The sequence below is a fragment of the Porites lutea genome, chromosome 7 (assembly GCF_958299795.1).
Source record: "Porites lutea chromosome 7, jaPorLute2.1, whole genome shotgun sequence".
Taxonomy (NCBI): Eukaryota; Metazoa; Cnidaria; class Anthozoa; order Scleractinia; family Poritidae; genus Porites; species Porites lutea.
In genome coordinates, this window is record NC_133207.1 from 4,960,291 (window position 1) to 4,985,052 (window position 24,762).

Consider the following 24,762-nt stretch of genomic DNA (forward strand, 5'->3'; position numbering starts at 1 on the left):
ATAAATAATTCACCATCTTTACATACACTCTAATATACCTTTTTTACCCCCCAAAATTTTGCATAACCATCGTCTTGTATTTCTCTTGCAAAGACTGTAATACCCAGGAGAAATTGGAAACAATGGTTATGCAAAATAACAAGCAAGGTGCATTATGGTCTATGAGAAGTAGAAGTTAATAAGTTCTAATTGCAGCTCGGAGAATAAATGCAAAAAGACATTGTGCACAGAACGCTCTCAGAAACAACACAACAAGGGCAATAGCCGCGGTAACAACGAGTTCAAAAGCTATGCTTTACAAATAACAACACACAGAAACTAACAGTAAAGAAAAAAAAAACGTTATATTTGTTGGTGCATGATGTTTGTCGATATGTTTATCGAAATGTTTGTCTTAAAGGTTGCACTTACTTTCTCCAAGTGATGGGAGTCCCGTACCTCATCATTTTTCTCTTGAGAGAGTGGCTACTACACGGCGGCATAATGGCACAATCGTCACTGCCAGGTAAAACCCGTAGTTGTAAAGTCAGCGTAAAGATCAGACAGATTATTTTCCACGCTTTCTATCGAGTGTTCAGAGCCCGATGGAAGATTTGTGAATATCTCTATCCACTAGATAGGCTTTGGAAAGTAGGCTTAAATATTCTTTCAGGTCGTCCGATTTCCCATTGCACAGTGGCAGAGTTTGTCCTTTAAGAGTAGTGTTGGTCTCCATTAGAGCGGCAAGCTGCTGGCTAGATTTCCGGGCCAGTGCCAGCGATCGTGGCCTTGAATTAAATGAGGGAAGAAGCTTTTGCCAGCTTTGTCTTGCAAAGGGCTCGTCCTTTGCGAGGCTCGGATGACCTGAAACGTATCGTTTCGTTCTCTTTTTGAGAGGCATTGGCGCAAACGTTTTTGTACCTAATTTATCTGTAGTCGAATAAATAGCCTGCAACCAAGCTCTCCATTTGGGGGATGCGCAAGCAGCAAGTGAAATAAGTTCTATCGAGCGTTCTCCGGCCGCTCGTTCCGAATTGAACAGTTTTTCTTGCACCTCTTGTTGGGATTTTAAAAAAAAGTTGAAAGAGAAATTCTCCAATGCTTTACAAATGGGCTGTTTTGGTTGTGGGCGGGGCTAGCTGAAGTTGCACCACTGTTGATCTCCAGCATGTCTACAGCAACCTATGGGTCTTGGAATGCAGAGCGGTGCAATCTCCGATGGACAAATCACTGCCTCGTCTGAAAGGGATTCAGCTCATGCCGTCATCTATGGCAGACTTTTCTACACAGCGCATTCAGGGGGATGGGTTGCTTCTCTATCTAATACAAATCACTGGCTTCAGATCGATTTGGGTGAACAGACAGCCCATATTGGGTTAACAGCAACTCAAGGAAGGCATGGTCAAAGCCAGTGGGTGACTAAGTACAAACTTCAGTACAGTGATCTTGGAACTTCCTTTCTTTTTTACAAGCAACAAGGTCAAAGCAACGACAAGGTATAAAACTTGTTTCCAAGTCCTCACTTTGAGCCTAATTATTTCCTGGTCACCGAATTTCATTTCAGACCGATTGCATTACTTGTATTACCAGACTTATGGCTCTGTTATCATAGAGATGGGATGAAGATAGTTTAACTCGACTATTGTTGTGGTATTTCCACTAAATTTCACCAAAATATTGCGTTGATGTGTGACTATGCCCCGACGAACTAAGAAGAATTTTGGGCAGCCTTAAGTCATCCAAGTACCTAAATTTGATTTCGCCTCCCACTGTACTCTACAAGATAGGATAATATTCAAAGCGGTGCTCTAGAATACTGTGATTTCATAGGTTTTGAACGTCGCCCAAGATGACCGGGTTTTTATTTTGACTTCTAACAAAATCTGAATTTAATTAATTGCCAATGGCAAAACTGTCTGAAAATAAAAAAATAAACAAATCATTGACTGCTTTTGATTGTATTTCTGTGTACGATAAAACATTTTCCTCTAAAAATAGCTTTGCTGCACCATGTGTTACCTCTTAAGACTGCGGGAATATATCGTCATAATTAACAAGTATGAAATCCAAAGAATACACTTAAGGCTAAGTTGAAATTTCATACACCGAGGTATATATGTTTTAAACGACACGTTTCTAACAGTATGTGATTATCTTATTTAACATGTAGATATTTAATGGAAATACTGACAGCAACACGGTTGTCTATCACTTCTTGTTTCCACCGATTACTACACGATACGTGGGCTTTCGCCCACTTACTTGGAAGGCCGTCATAGCGATGAGAGTAGAGCTTGTTGGCTGCCGTCCGTCAAATGGTATTGACAAAAATACTGACTTTAATAAAGTTAATTTATAAAACATGCTACTGAACAAAGGACGATAACTAAGGTGGCTCGAAAGGATTTTTCAGGGGCAGTACCAAAATTTGAGGATTATCAGAGGACTGTGTTACGAAATTTGTCAAAATTTTTAATTAACAGTGGGAACTGCCGCCAAAACTGAGTGAAAGGTGAAAATAACTGCTCAAAAAATGAAAAGGAAGGTATAAATAAAACAAAAGGAGCCGCCGCAAGGATGGACAAATTTGAAGAATATTGAAACGAGTTGTAATAGGCTAGTTTCAGGTTACAAAAAAAATCATACTTGGCTTTGACGCTGTAACTAAACAAACCAAAAGAAATCGCATTGAGCTTCAGGGATCAATAACTAATTCATTTTCTTTTATTCCCCTTGGCCTGGGAGCCAAGTATGAATTTTGGACAAGTATTGTCTGGTCTATTAAACGAATGTCAAACTTTTTGTCATTGTCTAAAACTCCCAGTGTTGTTGCAGCCTTCAAATTGTCCCGTTGATAACCAATTAGGCCGTTAAAAAAAAAAAAAAAAAAAATACGAGGAGTGAATTCACTTTGTTTACATGACAACACCCGGGGTAAAACTTGACTTGGGTATATGACCAGTCAGCCGTAAAGTAAATTTTGAACTCACAAGGGATCGTTATTTGTTTTGCAGAGCAGGAGAGTTCCTCTCCAGTTACCCAGGCTTATGACGGTCTCTGCCGCAGTCTCAAGTTTACCACACCAGTCAAAGGGTCCGTTTTCGATGGCCACGTGATCAAAAACATTTCTTTAAGCGTGGGAATGCATGAGGTCACTTGTAGAGATCGATGTGTTATGGAAGGCACCTGTGTGTCGTTCAACATCGGTCCACCGACAAACGACACAGTTATTTGTCAACTGAGTGACTCAGATCACACCCTCCACCCCCGTGATCTGAAGCTACAGGCGGGTTTTACTTATAGGGGCGCTGAGGTAAAAACATATCGACATATCAAAAACCCATGTATATACATTGCAATTTACAACATTGAGCCATCATTCATCACTTACAAAAACCCACACCATCACCATACGCACTTTAATCATCACCTCCTTCTGACTACCATCGCCACTGTTATCATAACTGCCACTAAGGTGACGATTTATTTACTGAAACCTCCCTTGACACTAAGAAACAGGTATTTTAAAAAGCAATGTGATAAACAGAAAAATGCCATAGACCTGCCAGGTAAACGTTTAAGAGTCTGACAGAAGTTAGATGAGAAAAGGCCCCAAGTCAATCCTGAGAAGAAATTTCTGTGTCACACGACAAGTTATTCTCGGAATAGAAAAGGGAAGCGCAATAACAAGCAACCAATACAGGTTCCTTGCATTTGTATGAAGTTAATTACCAGCAGGCATTCCATTCTTATCAGAACCCATGTTCCAGCAGCCCATGCTTCTATAATGGAACTTGCTTCAATGGATTCACACCTAAAAAGTATCTTTGTGTATGCCCAGCTGGTACATATGGAGAACAGTGTGAGAAAGGTATAGTCATAATATTAGGCCATAATCGCAAACGAAAATGACATTGCAGAGTATAAACTTTCAAACTAGAAGACAAATACAAGGAAAAAAAAATTTTCTACTAAAAAAAGTTGAGTTAGTGACCAGAACGGTAATGAGAGAGGCCCGCATTATCTGTTATGAGTTGTTACATCAAATGAAGGGTGTTTTCATAGACACACTTTGAGAACTTTTTTACCTCCGCGTAGCACGCAACGGTTAGTAAATATTTATTACCTCAACTATGACAGTTCGCCCAGACGTTAGCAATTTATAGTGGACGGGAGGTGGCGAAGCGTTAAATAAATGTAACGTGGCGTTTCCCCACCTTATTCAAAAAGAAAAAATGAAGAGAAAAAACGGCTGATCGGAGGCAAAGAGGTTTCATGACTGCTTGTATAGCTACTATAGCTCTACTGTAGCTCTCTAGCGTCGTATTCGTTTTATTACATGGACAGGAGTGTTTCACAGGGATCTAAGCACTCTTTGAACCAATGTGACTACTATACATCAACAACTGAGAGGCGTATTTTTTGCATGCGCCTCCCGGCCATCGATCGGCCTCGGTTGTTAACATTCTCCTCGGACTGCATAATTATTAACATCAGTCATACTCCGCCTCATTCAGTAACTGTTAAACAGCAATGCCACCCGCTTAATGTAACACATTTTTGTCCTTAGTTGCCAGAAGTTGCAAGGAACTCTACGACAAAAACATGTAAGTAATTACAGCGAAAAATCTGGATTTCCTGCTTTGGCAAATACGGGGCAAAACATATTATACCATAGTTCCTGTGTTACAGGGATTCAAGCCACAAAATTTAGCACGAATATATAGGTCTTATTATTCAGAGAATAAAAACATCACTCTTGTGCTTATATACATGTATAGCATGCAAATATGTCAATATTTGTTAACCTTTTTGTTATTCTTAGCAGAGGCCCTCCTGCCTTTAGTTAGTACACGCAAAAGGAAATACTCGACTTCTCCCAACTTTTTTCCCAGCCTCCAAAAGCATGGGTTTGAATCTGTTGACACAAAAATAAAACATGATGTTCCTCGCAGAAGGCGCACAACCCAACAGTGAGTAGGTGTTCCCACATTCATTGCGGTAAAAAAACACCATACACCGCCAACAACAACAACAGCTCCTGGTTATTGCCAATTCAGATCAATAACCATTAAATAGTTTAATACCATCAACTGACGTGATGCAATTCACTTTGACTCTGAGGATGACTACTGCAAGGTCTTCGAAACGTCAGTCACTGTCAACAGCAGTCCTATTTAGGACTAAACTCACCCAAACGATCCTATGCCACCGACTTATGAAACAACAACTCTGTGTAGACCTATTTGTCAGGGGTTACCCAACTAGAGGAGTTTAAAAGTCCTTTCATTTTTCCAATACATGCTGATTTCTGGTATTTCCTTATTACGAAATTAATCTCGCAAATAATTTTTTGCATTCACGCTCATTTCGTCTCGAACTCAGGATTTCTGGTGATAAAGCCTACTTACTGAACTTGGATTCAGTTGTTCTTCCTGTTTACTGTCACATGGCCACTGACCTTGGATCGTGTAGACGTGGTGGATGGACGCTGGTCATGAAGATTGACGGTATTAAGGTATATTGATACTCGTCAGTGCTTATTACCCTAATCACTATTCTCAGTGCTTAACCCTAATCAATGCATCGTTGCTTAGCCTTAATAACTATTTTCAGCGCTCTCAACCTAACAACCATGATCAGTTCTTAAACCTGGTACTTTGTGCAGGCATTGTAAGGTGCCGACACTAAGGGTAGGTAAGAAAACACTTTGCAGTTTCCTCAGAATCGATTTCTTATGGCTGTAACACAAACATGAAATCCAGGAACTTCTTCATTGCGCACACAGTTTCTGTATAATGATGACGCCGGAAATGGTATTTAGTTATCCACATCTACTTGCTTTTTTTTGTTTTTGTTTTGTTTGTGTTCTTTGTTTTTCTGTTTTTTTTTTTTGTTTTTTTTTTAACTGTTTATTTGTCTACAACGTTTTGTTGAAGTAAACTGAGAAAGATTGTAACTCTTCAAAAAGCCATAACAGGACAATTAGGATAGCAGCCTGAATGAGCGCCACGTTCCATTCACAATGAATTCGCAATAGAAATATAAACTGACTGCCATTTGATTGTTAATAGTCGCTCAGAAATCTTACACAATTTCCCCTTTTTTTTTATTAGCAGTTTCATGATGACTCTACCCTGGTGAAGAGAAATAAGGCTCAATATAGCACATACAATAGCACGAATGGGATTTAATTCATATTTCTCTTCGTTTTCTTAGAATACCTTTCACTATGACTCTTCTTACTGGAGCAATAAGACTGGACACAGCCTCAACAACGGGGCCACCGGGTTTTCAGATTTTCTGGAGACAAAGCTACCGAGCTACTGGAACTCATCCTTCACTAAGATCTGTCTCGGAATGAGAATCAAAACCAGCTCACAGATAGCCTTTATTGTCATGAACAAGGAGGCCAGATCACTATACTCGCTTATTGCTGACGGACAATACAGCGCGACTTCAATAGGCCGTAACCAGTGGAAGGCGCTGATGGGAGTTGACGCTACCTTGCAAACTTTTTGCGACTACGAAGGGTTCAATGTAGTATGCTCTGACAGCGCAAGTTCACGCGCCAGGATCGGTATCGTGAATAACGACAATGATTTGTGCAACACGTGCGACTCCAGAATTGGGTTTGGTACAGGAGGGTATATTGATGACACAAACACGTGCGGGAACGTTGGGCCTGGCACATCAGATAACGGAGGCAAAAATGTAAAGACCATGGGATACATTTTTGTACAGTAAAAGTAACCAATCGACCCAACATTAATTTATTAATTAATTAACCATTCAGTCAGTTTATTACTGATTCAATCATTTTCGTATTTCAAAACAAACGCGCCGTTGAAGCTTCTGAGCTGAGTTCGATGCCTTTAACAAGTGACGGATTCCGTTCAATGTATAAGGGCAGTGTTGACTACACTGCAACGACTCACTTACCGCGCTTTCAAGCACAATTAAATAGAAATACACATCTCAGCCTTCTCAAATTCTAAGGACTGGATTTTTATTTGCTGCTTCACACTAGAAGCCAACGTCAGTGAAAAAAAATAAATAAATAAAAACATTCAAGAGACGATAACCACACTATTTTATCACCACTAAACCTCGTACTGGCTTAAATTAACTGTTAACTGTTAACTGTTATATTATGCGCTGTATAAAAAATAAACGTCACCTTCTAACCACCAAACAAACGAATTCATTGAACCTTTTTTTTTTTCTGTAGAAAACGAGGTAACCCACAAAATGAAACCTACGGGATCATTTTCTGCTTCTTCACTTGCAAACGAGAAAAACGATCTTAGTTTATTGGCTCTTGGGGTCTAGAAATACTTATTTCTCTTCCAACTTTTGTAGGTTTCAGTGTGGATTTGTAAGTATACAAAATCCCAATCAACAATCTTTTGAGCCTGTGATCAGGTTCTACTCTTCGTAACGCATGGCAATTAAATTCCGGAAGAGCTCTTCTTGAATTCAGCCTGATCGCAGGTTAACGTTGTCTTTGTTACTTAGCTTTCTTGAGCCAATTAGTTTCGTCCATGAACCTTTATACTGCGATTCTCATTCTCCATCCAGTGGTCCAGTTCCAACTCTTCGATAATTATGGCCTATTTACTCTTATTGGTTTTCTTCCGTAACCACCTAAAGGACATAAGTATTAGCGAATTAAACTCCTCTCTTAAACGAGTTTTGAAGAGCAGGCTTGCATAATGAGCGTTAGCATTATCCACACTCCAGATGCCTCATTTCTAGGAGTGTCTTTATAAAGAAAATTTTAGAAGGACAAACTTACGGGAACTGTTGTCAACAATTGAATAAGCCCGAAAAAAACAGACAGCCAACATTTCGCGACGCCACTGATGACGTGTTGCTACCCAGATCTGGGAAGTGTTTCTGATTGGTTGAAGAAGATTTCCAAGGCAACAAGACCAATCAGCAGAACAACCAGATCTGGGTTGTGACATGTCACCAGTATTTTCCTCACTCATTCACTTGGATGGGGTGTGGCTGAGGTACTGGGATGCTTTATAGCATTTTTTTTTTTTGACTGTCAAGTAAAACTGACGGAGATGCTTGTCTAAAAATACGAATTTAATCCCCCACAGGTCTGGATCAATCTGGGCGTGACTCAGGCTTTATTTGACCCCTAAAGGAGTCCTAGTCTGCTACACAGCTGTTTTTAGTGACGACACTAAAAACGGCTGTGTAGCAGACTAAAGGAAACCATTCTCCAACACGATATAACAGCATCACTTGCGGTTAAAAATAATAAGCTTACGGTCCTAAAACCAAACGTGAGACCAAAATCTGCAGTTTTCAACCTTAAGCGAGACGACCAGCATCCCAGAGCCCCCAAAATACCTAAAATAACATGATAAAATGATGGAGCAGCCCTTTCTCCCCCAGTGAAGGGGGAAGCGAGCGAAAGGGGGGAGGGAAGGGTGAGCGTACTTACCAATTGAACAGGAAAGGCGAATACTGTGCAAGATATAACTCGAACATCCTCTTGGGAATTGCAATCCATACTTCATTTAAACCGTTTACCATTGCTATCGTGATGAGGTTCACACATCTTTCTGTTTTGATGGTCGTTGGAGGAAATGGCCGATCTTTACCAGTCTGTCGAGTACAAGGAAATAACTATCAAAATACATAGCGGAGTTCCTGCATGCGTGACGTTACCTACTACAGTGAAAACTGGTTATAAGGAAGTGTCTAGAAGGGACTTTAAAATGTCCTTTTAAAAATTAAAGAAGTGCCGTGTAAGCGATACGTAATGAGAAATTATAGTTAGAAATACATGTCATATCAAATCTATTACTGAAATGAAGAGCAAAGGTTTAACTTTCACCTTGTTATTAGAGCACTCGCGTTTACTACAAATATACAACCAGGTATAAAAGAAACAGGACCATTTGCCCCAGACTGGCCCCAAAATCGATAATGATGATGACCAAAACGAAGAATTCACATAAAAGAATAACAATTCATACTACACGATGACGATGATGATGACGATGATGATGACGATGATGATGATGATGATGATGGTGATGATGATGATGGTGATGATGATGATGATGATAGCGATCAAGTTGATGATGATGATGACGGTGACGGTGACGATGGCGATGACGGAAAACAAATTACAGTGAAACCCCTATTAAGCGGACCCTCAATTAAGCGGACACCCTCTATTAAGCGGACACTAAGCTGGGCCCCGAAACGAACGTCTGATATTTCCCTTTATAACGAACCCCTATCCAGCGGACACCTTTATTAAGCGGACGCGGACACTAAAATAAGTTGTATTGAGCTAATTTCTATTGTTAAACACCTCTATTAAGCGGACGCCGGACTGAATTGACAATAGTAGTATTGGATTACCTCCTTGAAACACGTACTGAAGTCAGTTAATGTTTTTGCATTTACAAAAAAATTAAAGTTGGTAATGAAAGGTAATGAACTTGAACTTGGATAGCTTCTTTAACAACATGCAACTTTATCACAGTACAGAGTAACTGTTGAATGTTGATCGTTAACAAACATTGCGCAATTTTTGCAACCTCTATTAAACGAACAACCTTCATTAAGCGGACACTTGGGAAGGTTCCGAAGGTGTCCACTTAATAGAGGTTTCACTTGTACGTGCATAAGAATTACAATAATTCATACGACATTTAGCAAGTCCCTACCTGTGTATTTTCCCGCAGCGCATTCCTTAAAAGGTTGGAATAAACTAAACCAGGGCAAACCAAAGTGATGCCAATATTATGACTGTGAACTTCGGAGCGTAGGGAGTTGAAATAGCCCTACATATTATAAAAAGAGCATATTCCTCGTTACGCCTTGGAAATTTAAAGTTTGAATTTAAGGACCTAATTATCCTCTCCCCTTTTTAATACAGGGCTTTTCAGGGATAATAAAACAAATGATTCAAAAAGAATATAACATGGTTAAGAATCTCAACTGGTGGGAGACGAACCAGTTGGTTACTTTTCAAACTTGGCCGAGAATTTGAGCTCGGCACTACCGAGAACAAATCCAGCTTGTGGTCAGGGGGCGATTTGAACTCTGGGCCTCCGGATAACAAGTCTAACGTTCTAACCGCTCGGCTACGCTGCCTCCCTGAAATTACTTCCTTTTACTTGAAGATTAGGGAGCTTAAGTAACCATGACGACAACGACAACAACAACGTCTAAAACCAGTTGGTTTTATGAACAAAAAGCTTTTTAGTACATTTCTTTGACGTCCACTGCACGACTACGACCTGAAACCTCCTAATGCAACGTTTTATACAGGACTTGAACAAACTATGACGAATTTTCCTTTCTCTTTTTGAACCGGGATAAAAACCTTAATAATTCAACTCCAGGAAAATCGCCTATATTTTACCAATTGAGCGGGTCCAAATAGACGCGAAAAAGTTTGAAAGGACGTATATTGATTTTCTTTAGCGACGTTTTCACCGACATCCTCGTCGTCGTTGCTTAAGTTCCCTCATAAGTATTGACAACTGTGTGAGTTGTTCCCTTCAATCGTTGACCTGTAATGAGCCTCTAAAATGCTCTGTTACATTAACTTATTGTTATCATGTGATGTAAATGGAAAGGTAAACATTGCTTTACCTGAAGAGCATGTTTAGAAGCTCCGTAAGCTGCGGTATTTGGACCAGCGGCTGTAAAAAGGAAAGAAAGTCATTAGATATAGTACTTGTTTAGCCATTTACATGGGCAAACCGGTCGGTTCACAGTTTGGGCAAATGACAAGCAAAATTCAAAACTGGTATATTTCGTCCTAGAATCGCTTTTTCCATTTGTACAAATCAGTCCCATTTCACGAAAAAAGGACGCGAGGGCCTGAAACAAAAATGGCTTTGAAGAAATGACACACGAACTACCGTTTGGAAATAACAGGATTACCTTTTCAGATTTTCCGTTGCTCCCGGAAATTTTCCGCTGGAACGACCCAAAAAATCACGTTACATTTACCTCCCCATCGGATTTTCCGGTAACTTTTTGTAATTGGTAAACAACCAGTATTGCATGTAGCATTGGCAATGACAAGAGAACGGGCATATCGAGAAAAGGGTAGCCTGTGAACAGGTTCTCTGTTTCCCTTCCCCAGCTCTCCTCGCGATTTTTTCACCCTTTCACCAAACAGAGAGCCTGTTCACAGGCTAAGAAAAGGGCGAGGCTTGAATTTTAGGAGAGAAAATCGGGAGTAAATAAAGTTGCCCTAACTTCCATTTTACGCGAGCAAATTCTACAAATGAAGCAGCAAACGTTTACCACAATTTTTTATTAGCTACTTTTTAACTTTCAAAGGGCCGAGACTATGGACCTTACGATCCCACAACGGCCACTTCCATGAAAATCTCGCTAAAAAATAGAACTCTGCATCCTTTCAAACCATTTCGTAGTTATCCCAAGTCGCCCAGTATCTTTAAAGAAGAGTTCAGACAGAGATGGTAAAATTTGGCCGTTCCCGTCCTCAGAAAAAAATAAAATTTGGCCATATCCAGTCGTAGTCACGTAGCGACAGCAAAAAAAAATTAATGTACAAAAAAAGCGTGATGCACTAGCAGAGTTATTGTTTGCGAACTAAAGTAGTTATATAATGATGCCATGGTACTCACTCACTTGGTACTTTTCCCCTATCATTATTCAATTATTTCCGTCATCCCACCCAAAATTTCAATGACGGAATTTAGACTAACAAATTTTTGTACTTTTTTTAATTAATTTCTGAGTTTATCTTCTATCATTGTTCAATTAATTTGTGTCTTACGTCTTGTACTTTTTTCTGGTTATTTTCTATCATTGCATTTTTTTACTGATCATTTATGTCATTACTCGATTAAGCACTGTTATCAACTATTTTCTGGTAAAAGCTGTTATCTAAAATTGAATCAGAAAAATAAAATGGCTTAAAGAGATTAATATAATAAGATTATAAAGGGAAATGGCTGAAAAATCGCTTATAACTGATAAAGATTACAAGAGTTTATCTTTGGCTGAATTAAAAAAAATATTAAACCAGAAGAAACAATTAATTAAGGATAATTACAAAGAATTAACTGAAAAAGAAAGAATAATTCATGATATTAGAAAAGTAGATAAACTCAATGAAAAAATAAAAAAAGGTGTTAATATCAAAAAAGAATGGAAAAAGAAATTAAAACCCAAAAAGATAAAATCATTCGATGAGTATTTTCAAGAATGTATTAAAAATAAAGAAATCCCAGAAGATACCCCTCCTTATTTTCGTGAGGCTCTTGAGAGAGCTATTAAGGAGCATAATCAAGGAGTTGTAAAAGAAAAATCAGCTTTAGATGAATTTGCTAAAAAACATATAATAAAGGGAGAACCTGGTATTACTCCCTTAGAGTTTTTTGGAAATAAAATAACTATTCTTAAAGATTTTATTAGAAATCATCGAAATATCAAAGTAAAGTTTGTTTTGGTTTGTATGATGGAAAAAGAGGAATTCGATGATAAACATATAATTAAAATTCAGGACAAAGCATATTTTCATTCAGATACTTATATTAATCTCAAATCAACCGATGTAAAAGATTTACTTAAAAAAATTATCAGTAACATCACAGAAAAGATTAATATTTATCAACAAAATGGTAGTGGGTGGTATTTTAAAGAAGTTATTCAACTTGAAATTCATACTGTTAAATTTAGTCCAATGAAAGGTTCTTCTTATATTCCTCTTCCAGATTGGATTATGAGAAAAAAAGCAATTGTTAGTATTCGAAATAAAGATTCTAAATGTTTTTTGTGGTCTATACTTCGTTATCTTCATCCAAGAGAAAAGAATGATTGTCGTTTGAAAGATTTAGAACAATATGAGCATGAGCTTAATATTCCTAAGGGATTTACTTTTCCAGTTAAAATCAGAGACATTACTAAATTTGAATCTATTAATCGAGATTTACCAGGTATAAATGTATTTTCAGTTACACACAACAATAAGTTTTATCCTCTTCGGATGGCGTTACGCGACCCTCAAAAATCAATAGATTTATTTCTTTATGAAGAGAATGGAAAATATCATTATTCTCTGATTAAAAACTTTTCTCGTCTTTTTCGGTCACAAATCACTTATAGAACAAATGAGCCAATTCATATTTGTAAGAGATGTTTTACTCATTTTACAAAAGAAGAATTATTACAAAAACATATTTTATATTGTTCGAATAACGAGTCAGTTTCTGTGAAAATGCCAAAATCAGGATCGATTTTACATTTCAAAAATCATCACAAACAACTTCCTATTCCTTTTGTAGCTTATGCGGATTTTGAGTGTTTTACCAAACCAATGAATACTTGCTGTCCTAATCCAGAAGATTCTTATAATTACAATTACCAAAAACATGAACCATCAGGATTTTGTATTTTTATTAAAGGTGTGGTTGATAAAAAAATCAAACCAATTGTTTATTCGAAAACAGAAGAAGACGAAGATATAGCAAAAATATTCGTAGAAAAACTAACAGAAGCAACTAGAGGAATTTATAATGATTTTTATCGTAAACCAAAATCTCTTATACTAACCCAAGAAGAACAAAAATCATTTGACAAATCGGAATATTGTCATATTTGTAACAAAGAATTATTGGAAGACAAAGTTAGAGATCATTGTCATTTTACGAGTCAGTACCGAGGTGCTGCTCATAACAGTTGTAATCTTAATTGTAGGAAACCTTTAGTTCTTCCAGTTATATTTCATAATCTTCAAGGTTATGATGCTCATTTGTTTATAAAACAACTCGCAAGTTTACCAGGAGATTTAAATTGTATTCCTTCAACAGAGGAAAAATACATATCCTTTTCTAAAAAGATTAAAGTTGATGAGTACAGGTCTAAAAAAACTGGTCAAATGATGTCTTTATATTTTGAAATTCGTTTCATAGATTCGTTTAAGTTTCTTCAAACATCACTTGCTAATCTTGTTTCAAATTTACAACCAGATGATTTTCATAATACAAAACGAGAATTTAAGAAAAATGTAGATCTTCTTACTCGGAAGGGAGTTTATCCTTATGATTATGTTTCATCACTTGAAAAACTATCCGAAACACAATTACCACCAAAAGAAGAATTTTATTCGAAACTAAATGATGAAGACATAACCGAAGATGATTACCAACACGCAATAAATGTGTGGAATACTTTTAAATGTAAATCATTAAGAGATTATCACGATCTTTACCTAAAGTCTGATGTCCTACTTTTGTCAGATGTATTTGAAAACTTTAGAAAAACTTGTCTAAAACATTACAAGTTAGATCCAGCGCATTATTACACATCTCCAGGTTTAGATTGGGATGCTTGTCTCAAAGAAACAGGGCAGGAATTACAGTTACTACATGATTATGATATGTTAATGATGATTGAAAAAGGTATTCGTGGTGGAATAACACATATATCGAAAAGATACGCAGAAGCTAATAACAAATACATGAAAACTTATAATCCTGATGAGGAGACCTCCTTTATTCAATATCTAGATGCGAATAATCTTTATGGTTGGGCGATGTCTCAAAATCTTCCAACACATGGATTTAAATGGATGAGAAACCTAACAAAAGAGTCACTAATGGAAATTTTAGAAAAAACAAATCATAGTATGTCAAATCGTGGAAGAAAAGGTTATATATTTGAAGTTGATTTGGTATACCCTAAGCATCTATGGGAAACACATAATGACTATCCTCTAGCACCTGAGAAGATGATTGTTAATGGCGTTGAAAAACTAATTTGTCATTTTAAAAAAAGAAAAAACTATGTTGTTCATTATCGTAATCTTAGACAATATCTTGAAATGGGAATGAGAATAACTGCGGTTCATAGAGGAATATCTTTTTACCAAAGTCCATGGATGGAGCCATATATACGAAAAAACACTGAACTTCGAAAAACATCAGCCAATAGTTTTGAGAAAGACTTTTTCAAACTTATGAATAACTCTGTGTTTGGAAAAACAATAGAAAATATACGAAAAAGACAAAATATAGAACTCGTTGATAATTGTAAGAAAGCTGCTAAACTAACAAGTCGTCCAAACTTTGATAGGGCTACGATATTTGATAAAAATCTTATAGCTGTTCATATGAAAAAAACCGAAGTTTATTTTGACAAACCAGTATATGTTGGTCAAGCAATTCTTGATTTATCAAAAACATTGATGTTTGATTTTCATTATAATTACATAAGAAAGAAATACAAAAATAAAGCTGAATTATTGTTTACTGATACTGATAGCCTTATGTACCAGATTTACACAGATGATTTTTACAAAGATATATCTCGTGATATAAAAAAAAAGTTTGACACTTCTGATTATCCTCCCAATCATGAATCTGGAATATTGACAGGAGTTAACAAAAAAGTAATTGGGATGTTTAAAGATGAAGTAGCAGGAAAACAAATAACTTGTTTTGTTGGATTACGACCTAAACTTTACAGTTTTAAAATAGAAGAGGATAAAGAGGTAAGAAAGTGTAAAGGAATAAAGAAAAATGTTGTGAAAAAGAAATTAGATTTTGATGACTATGTTCAATGTTTATTTTTAGGTAAAAAACAAATGAGAAAAATGAATATAATAAGAAGCGAAAATCATGATATATATTCAAAAGAAGTTAACAAAGTAGCTCTAAGTAATGAAGATGATAAACGTGAAGTTCTCTTGGGTAAGGTAAAAACAATAGCTTTAAGATAGGTGAATTTAATAAAATTTAATAATAAATGTTATATACAGAAGACCAAGTAAAGAAATATCTTGGAATATTGGGTGATTATAGTATTAATTCCTCAGATGAATCAAATTTAAAAGCTAAATGTTGTGCTTGTGAAAACAGAACATCTTTTACCATTGATTGCGGTTATAAAATTTGTGATGAATGTGGAGTAGCAAACGGACATGTATTAGGCTTTTACGATAATAAAGATTTTGATAGATTGCATTATCGAAAAAAGAGCGTATATCAACGTAAGTATTACTATGAAAAAAAGGTTAATAAAATTTCTAAAAGAATAAACCTAACCAACGAACAAAAAAACGAACTTTATAGTAAGTTAATGGAAATAGACAATCACGTCATGGAAATACTAAACAAAGAATACAACAGAAAGAGAATGATAAGTATCAAATATTTAATTAAAAAACTTTTGGATGAGATGGGGGGTGAATCGAGCAAAGCGAGCAAACTAATTTATCTTAAGATTTCACCACAAACTTTAAATAATTATGAAAATTGGTGGGATAGTTATAAATCACTCAAAACAGGATAGATTTTAATATCAAAATGATATTAAAATCACTGTTTACTTAGTCCGAACTTTTTTTTATACCTACTAACAAATCTATCTGCTATAGGTGTTTGGTCGATTATCATTTCATCTACCAACTTCATGCGATCAACAAACTCTTCTTTGTTCCACTCATCTCCTCGAAGAGCTGCACGCAGTTCAACAAGTACTTTTTCATAATTAGTGAATGCAATTCTTGTCATCTCAATTTTTCTCTTATAATTATTTTTTTTTCCTATTCCTGTCACAATAACTCCAGCTCCATTTACTACTCCAAGAACAACAGGGTTTAGGGTTATTCCACCAGAAATAGTTCCTATTGCAACCAAACATATCCCAGATATTGTAAAAACGTCATCAAGAAATTTATAACTCTTATACGATTTCTTAAAACACCAGTATTTCTTGTGGTAGTGTTTATAAAAGTCTTTGAGGGTTTTAACTTCTGATTCTGAAAGAGATTTATCTATGTGATTGAATTCAAAGATATCCTTCATTTTATTCTTTTGTTTATATTACCCCTCCCTTGGCTACACCACCTATCTAAATTACATAACTTCCATTTAACTTTTCTTGAAGCATTACTTTATGATATTGATCAGAGCCGATGTCGTAAAAGTTTGTAGAGTACATTAATCTTAATATCACTCCATCTTCAGTTGTAAACTTCCACGTTGATTAGCATTGTAATTAACAGCTGGTATAGTTAATGTTGAGCTGTAGTTACTTATTGAAGCTTTTGTGACATTTGCACTAAGATTTTCTGCTAGCCATAAAACAATTATTTTTCCATTAAAACTACTTAGCGTAGTAAAATTTTGAGTTGTTTTGTTGACAGTTAAAGTTACTTTATTGTTTGATTTATTATAATCCAATTTTACTAAAATATTATTGTTTGTTGATAAATATTTAGTTAGGGTAAAACTCCTATTTCTCCAATGACTAAAAACAATACATAAAGTAGATTTCGAAGAATGTGAAGGAGAAAAAGTAATATCATAACCATTAATATGTAATCCTTTTTCTGATATTTCACTTAGGTCTTTATTATGAGGTAGTGTTATATTAGGTTTCAAAGAATTAATAATAACTCCAAATGAGCCTATATTTATTCCGTAAGTATCCGCATCAGCAAAGTCATAGAAATCACTAAAGTATAATCTATACAAAGCATTTTTAGTGTGAGGAGCTAGTTCTTTTACTAATGCAACTGTTGCAGCACTATTATCATTTTGTCGGTCAAGTTTGATATTTTTAATTTCTTTTTGATTTGCATTTATATCAACGTTGTACACCACTTCTGTTGGTTTAATATCAAATGCGGTGTGATAGTCGTAAACTTTATCTGGATCGATATTGCTAAATGTACCCACAATTCCATAAGCAATGATGTAAACTCCTGAAAACAGTCTCGGATACGTAGATATGTTATATCCACCCCGAAGAATATCAACCAAAATGTGAATAAAGAACTTATTCCCAGATGGCAACTTCCGGAAATTAATTATTATTCTGTGGTAGTACATAACTTTTGTTAGCTTATTTGAATCGGTATATCTATGGGATAGTTTTTTTACAATTACATTTCCAATTGATAATCCTTTTGAAGTTCCTTTGTCAACACTTATTTGTGTATTATTCCAAAGATTATAATCAGTGTTGAGTATTTCCACACACAACGTGTATTCGGCATTTGCAGCTAGTCTGTAAAAATTAATTCCCATCTTATAAATATATTTTTGTATAATTCCTTGCAAGTATTGCTTTATTATAGTCGCGTAAATTACTTTGTGATTATAGTCGTGAAAGTTTCCTTTGTTTGGTGCTAAATCTCCTATTTTTGATATAGAAAAACTAAACCCTCCATCCGTTTCATCAGTCCATTGAGCCCCACTTGACATGAGATAACTAAACTCATCTTTATAATGACTTGGTTGAACTGCGGTATGATGAACTAGATTGTCAACATAACCTTTGTTTACTGCTTCATTGTCTTGGGTTGGTACACCCAGATTCTCTATTTTATTACCACCAAAGTTGACATCGGCTTTTATAACACCACTTATTACAATTTTAGGTGTGTTTATTTCTATTCTATTAAGTGGTTTGGTTATTGCTTTGGGTAGATCAGTAAATACCCTGCAAGTAATAGCAGAATGATTGGAGTTGTTAAGAGTTCGTAGTTTTACTCCTGACATATTGTATTTCCAAGACTTAAGAATATTTAATGTCCAAGTGCCAGTGCGATTTCCACTTACCCAAAATCTAGATTCGTAATTAGAGTCATCTCTTGGAATAAACCACAAAAAGTCAACGTTTACATTTCGCGAACCAAATTGAAATTCTATTTTGTTAATGTATGTGTTAGCAGTTGGTGTCCACCCTACAAGGGGTTGACCAGGTGCTGATGTAGTTAAAACAAAATCATCAAAGGATGATCCTGAGATATATTGAAGATACATGGTTGTTGTTACATTTGGTTCTGTTATAGTAAACACACCACTTGTTCCATTTCCAGAATGATGATCAAGGCGGTCTATTTGTTTACGAACCCATCCGCGATTAGCAGCTTGTTGATCTGTGGTGGGGTCATTGAGGTTAACTATTTTATTGTTGTTAAGATTTAAGTCTCCAGTCATAGCGACGGTACCATCTTTTTCCAAGTAATCACTCAAATCTGGGGCACCTGTGTTATCATCCACATATTTCTTTGTTGCGGCGTCTGTGTTTGACACTGGAGTTGCGAGACCAACTATTTTTTTGTTTCCAAGATTTAGGTTATTAGTCATTAGTACACTTCCATCGTTTTTTATAAAAGAACTAGTATCAGGTATTGAGTCGTCCACATACTTTTTGGTTGCACCGTCTGTGTCATCTGATGGTGGTCTAAGGTTAATTATTTTTTTATTATCCATTTTAAGATTGCCTTTCATTGGGTAAGACCCATTTCTGTCAAGAAATGTGTTGTCTACGTAATCTTTTGTAGAAGGTTCTTTTGCATCCAGTGGTGTGCTAAGATTTGTAATTCGGTATGTATTATTCATATCAATGTTTGAATCAACTGTTAGATGTGTTGTTGATGATTGGTTGGAATTATCATCAACATACTTCTTTGTAGCGGAATCATTATTATCAGTGGGTTCTCCTACATTTGTGAGTTTTTTTTTATTAATATCATAATTTCCATTTTTGGTTAGACTAAATCCAACTCCTGGTGCGCCCTGTATTCCTTTAGCAAAAGGATGACCAAACGATTGTTCGTTAAATATTCCCATTTATTATAAGGTTATATTACTGGTGAAGTTTTTAGCAATACGTTTTCTGGGTTTATCAACGTATAGAAATGTAAAGGGTTCTCTAGTTGCTGCTTTATACACCTCTTTATCAACTCCCATCTCAGATGATATTCTGTTTGATTCTCTCGATGATGGAAATTCATAAAGGCAGTAGTGAGAACAATTTAGCCGTATATCCTTTGGAGTTTTGTAAAATGATTGACTGAGGTAAATCACAGAACAATTTTTATGTCGTCCTTGAATGAAATAATCAATCAGTTGTCTCTGGTTTTTATCACAAACATAATCATCAAATATTACAAGTTTTTGGTTGTCTTCGTAATCCATTTCTGAAACCGGAGTTATTTCATCGTTACTCACATGAAGTATTTCATATCCAATTTTACTACTCAACTCTCTCATTTTTTGAATTAACTTTTGATACTTATCCTGTTCTAGATTACGCGCGTAAAGATAAATCTCATCGTAATGCAACAGTGGTTTGATTAACATATGATATAACAAATTAGTCTTACCACTTCCACTGTTTCCACAGATCAACATTCGAAACGTATCCGCCGGCATAAAAGGAAATAGCTGTTTATATTTTTTATCAATGTCATCGGTACTATCATAGTTTGGTATTTCCATTTTTATTTAATCAATAGATAAAATGGATATAGAAGAATACAAAAAACTTGCAAGAAATAAAATTGAAGCTGATGCTTTGACTCGACAGGTGAGAGATGTAATAAAAATAACAAAATGGCAAAAACAAGATATGAGAGAGGGTTTTAAAGAGACATTTAAACCACTTATTAAATCTCAAGATAGCATTAAAAAAAGTATTGATGAGCAGCAAAACGCAACTATAGCACAACTTCAAGCTAATCAACTTGCATTAACATCAGGATTGGAAAAAATTAATGAAACTAATTTAAGATTGGCTGAAATGAGAGAATTACCAGCTTTGGAAGGTGATTATGAAGAACCAACATCATCTAAACCAAAATCACCTACACGTTATAACATTGAAAAAAATCTTGATAATGTTGACTTAGAAATATTAAAAATGATGGAATATCCAAGGCCAAATGATTTTTTTGATACTAACCCTGAAAGACTTAAAGAAATACTTGATGAAGTAAAAAATGATGTAAAAGTTTTTACAGGAGAAATAGCTGGTTTGAATAGAAAAAAACATAAAACAGAAGAAGATAAAGAAGAAATAGAAAGGATTAAAATGCAAAAAGATTTTCTACATAAATACAAAAACATTCTTAAACTTTATTTAGGTTCGCTTGAGTATCAAATGGGAGAAGGAATGATTTACTTTAACAACCCACTTCAACTTCTAGACAGACTTGAATTACTAGGTGGTTCAATTCTTGCTGGAAATAATGGTGTAATACCCGAGTTTTCTCAAATAGCACATCTTCTCAATCAAATGAAAGTAATCTCAAAAAAACAACTAAATGATTTACTAAAAAGTTACATACCAATTATATAAAAATGGAAGAACGAGCTATACACATTTCCTCAATAAATAGGGAAAAAAGAGGAACAAGCAGACCCGGTGATTTTACTATCAAATTTAATCCTTCTTTGAAACTCGACCCTGAAAAGAGACATCAACTTGCTCTTGACCGGCTGTCCATGACTTACTCTTGGTACAATATTAGAAGTGATTACGACAACAATAAAATCAAATACACCCATGATGGTTCAACCTGGCAAACAATTACTTTTGTAGATGGAATGTATTCCTACTCAGATATTAATGATTACATTCATCAATATATGGCTCAAAATTCTCATCACTCAACAGACTCCAAAGGAGAAAAGGAGTATTCAATCAATCTAACTTTTATACTATCTACCTATCGAATTTTAATTTCAGTTAGTAATAACTATCAACTTGATTTGAGAGGAACAGAATTTGGAGACCTGATTGGATTTGAAAAGAAACTTATTACAAAAAAAGAGTATGGATCAAAACTACCAAATATCACAAATTCGATTGATGTGTTAAATATCAACACAACAGCAATAACTGATAGCATTGTAAATGGAATAAATACAAATACCATAGCTGTGATACCAACCGATAATCTCACAAGGTCTTATCCATTTACGTTTGAACCTAAAAGACCATTGTATTGTTCTTTATCATCGTATCACATTGATGAAATGAGAGTCTATGTGACAGACACAATTGGAAGACCAGTAAATTTCAACGGTATAGATTGGTTTATGACTTTGATACTTCACTCAATGTAAGCGGGGGCACCTACGGTTCCCCCTGCACCCCCCTCCCTTTATAAGAATGAAGTTAATTTTGGAAAACCCCTTCCCTTTTTTGTATAATTATTAATATAAAATGATGCGACAATCAGAGTTTAAAATGAAACTTGACCCTGAATTGGGTAGATATACAAGACAACATATTTATGGGGAAGGAATAATGGATGTGTTTAAATCGTTTGGTAAAAAAATATTTGGAAAAACAATGAAAAAAGCTGCTAAAAAAGGCGTTGAAAAAGCGGTAACAACAGCCGCAACAAAAACCGGTGAACATGCTGGTAAAAAGGCCGGTGATAAGATAGTTCAAATGTTATCAAAAGATCCACCCACCAAAAAAAATTCTAATAAAAAAGTTACTTTTAATAAAAATGTCGAAACAATTCCAAACAATCAACAAGAGATAAATAAAAGAGTGAATGCCATTCTTAGTGGAGGTTCAACACGTAAGAGAAAATTATATAATTATTAAAATAAAATGAAGTCTTTTAGAAATCCAAAATATTTAGAAAGATATGAAGATGTTGTTTTTGACCTTGAACAGGCTTTAGCCACGCCTGGAAATAATGCTCATCAAATTAAAACAGGTCATAGATTTGTTGCTGATAACACAGGAGAAGATACTCCTTTTGATTGGTATAACGCACGATTTTCAGTGGATTTCAAAGTTGATCAGCTGGCTGCTGGAGCTGATATAGATGCAGATGGAGATCAAATGGGAATAGTAAATGGAAGTAATTCTCTAATAGAAAAGTTATCCATCCTAGCAAATGGTAGAGATGTTTACAGTTGCAACTATGCTAATCATGTGGTAAATATTAAGAATTTGCTTGAGTATAATCCATCTTATGTTGAGAGTGTTGCCACAAATGAATTTTACTATCTTGATACAACAAGAAATGCTGAAAGAAATAGATTTACAAAAAGGCAAGTAACTCACAGACGGAATGCAGTTAATAACGCTGATGAAGCAGGATTGATGATAGATGATGTTGAAGCTAATTATAACAACGGTTTTGCAGTAAGAAAAGCACTATTAGGCGACTCAGCAACTGTACGATGTGAAATTCCTCTTAACAGATATTCTTTCTTTGAATCATTAGAGGACAAACTTCTTCCAAATACAAAAATTGAATTGAATATAGAAATAGAATTGGATAACAATCTTATCTGGCGAACTGGAGGTAATGCTTGTAGAGTTATATTAACAAGATTTCAACTATTTGTTCCAAGATTAACATTTAACTCAGAAGGAAAAATACTATACATGGAAAATTATCTTAAGCCCTACAAATGGGTGTATCTTAATGAAGTAGTAGAGCGATCAAATAACTCTCAACAGCAAACAGGTCATTTTAGAATTACAAATGCTATCTCAAAACCACGTCATGTCTTTGTTTTTGGAATTAACACAGCCAATATTGGTTCACAAACAGAAAATCCATTCCTGTACAACACTTTTAACCTACCAAACAATGCTAATATATCTCGCTGTTATCTCGAGGTTGGAAATGGAAATGAGTACCCTAATATTCACTTTAAACCAGCTACAGATCCAGCGAGAGTGTTTCGAGAAGTAATGTCATACGTATATGCAAATAATGACTTTCAAGGTGGAACACTTCTCAATAGAACAAATTTTGAGTCTTTGTTTCCTTTTGTTTATTTTGATCTTACAAAACAAAAAATGGATATAAAAGATGGAGTTACAAAATTATCGTTTCATTACGAACTATCTGCTAATCCAAACGCTGATTATAATATTTACGCTCTGGTGCTTCATGAGCGAGAGGCAGAAATAGAACAGCAAGGAGGAAAACTATTGCTTAGGGCTTAATCTCAGACATACCTGCGTCCTTCCAACTGTTTCAAAGTGTAAGACATAATCAAATTTGTATACGAACTGTTATAATTACATAGAATTTTACACAAGATTTTATAATTACACAGAATTTTATAATTACACAACATTTTCTACAACTTGTAGAAAATGTTGTGTAATCATTTGATTGGTTGAAAAAATCACACGATAACCTCGTGATTTAAAACAATAACCTTCTAGAAGGTCACTATGACATAATATTTAGATTTTGAAAATAAAATCTAAATATATCACACCTAGAACATTCAAACTAATTAAAAAACTTAACCACCAACTGAGAGAAAACAAATAAAAAAAGATTAAGTGATTAAATTTAATATAAACATCAAATAAATAAAATGACTACTTATATTGAATATGGAGTAACACTTACAGATGGACAAAAGTCAAAACTGGCTTCTGCGATAATAAATCAATCACCACTAACTCTTCGATTAAAACATTCTCATCTTCAAGGTTCCGATGAGTTAATGTTAACAAAAAGACAAATTGATAAAATAAAAAAATCTATTGCAAATGGCACAGGATCAGATATAAAGATAAGTAAAACACAGATTAGACGTTCTGTAAAACATGGAGGAAACTTATTTTCATCACTAGCATCTCTTGGAGCAAAAGTACTACCTTACGCAATAAAAGGAGTTTCAAAAGTTGTTCCTGCATTGGCAACTGGTGCTGCTACTGCACTTGGAGAAATTGGATTAAATAAAATATTTGGAAAAGGAATCACAATTCCCCCACAGTTTTTCCCAATGTTACCACCTCTTGTAAGAGAATTTACCAAATCACAAATAAATCAAATCAACAAAGCTTATAAAACAGGCGGTCAATTAGTTATAAAACCAACTCGTAAACAGATAGAAGGAGGATTTTTGGGAACACTTGCTTCTATTGGTATTCCAATAGCAATTAGTTTGGTATCTAAGATGCTTGGAGGAGGACTTCAGGTTGACAGACGTGCTTCATCTAATACAGCAAATGTTTACGTTCCTC

The 24,762-nt window shown here is 35.2% G+C and overlaps 2 protein-coding genes across 3 annotated transcripts in view; one reads left to right on the forward strand and one right to left on the reverse strand.

Annotated features, from left to right (window-relative positions):
- Positions 1-954: 954 nt before the first annotated feature.
- On the forward strand, positions 955-6,749 carry LOC140943625 (uncharacterized). Its single transcript, XM_073392741.1, has 7 exons — positions 955-1,475; positions 2,150-2,297; positions 2,994-3,292; positions 3,736-3,850; positions 4,550-4,586; positions 5,365-5,497; positions 6,199-6,749. The coding sequence occupies exons 1-7, from the start codon at positions 1,164-1,166 to the stop codon at positions 6,724-6,726; spliced, it is 1,572 nt and encodes a 523-aa protein (XP_073248842.1). The 5' UTR covers positions 955-1,163; the 3' UTR covers positions 6,727-6,749.
- A 293-nt stretch (positions 6,750-7,042) lies between these two features.
- The window catches only part of LOC140943626 (dehydrogenase/reductase SDR family member 7-like), a 28,514-nt gene continuing 10,794 nt past the window's right edge, over positions 7,043-24,762 (reverse strand). The window contains exons 4-7 of one of the 2 annotated variants that reach the window (XM_073392743.1): positions 10,615-10,664; positions 9,681-9,797; positions 8,441-8,604; positions 7,061-7,626 (exon numbers count right to left, since the gene is read on the reverse strand). In XM_073392743.1, the coding sequence (XP_073248844.1) occupies positions 7,593-7,626; positions 8,441-8,604; positions 9,681-9,797; positions 10,615-10,664 (365 nt within the window). In that variant the 3' untranslated portion in view covers positions 7,061-7,592. Of the gene's footprint in view, positions 7,627-8,440; positions 8,605-9,680; positions 9,798-10,614; positions 10,665-24,762 lie in introns of both variants that reach the window. The other variant, XM_073392744.1, reaches the window with a different exon arrangement.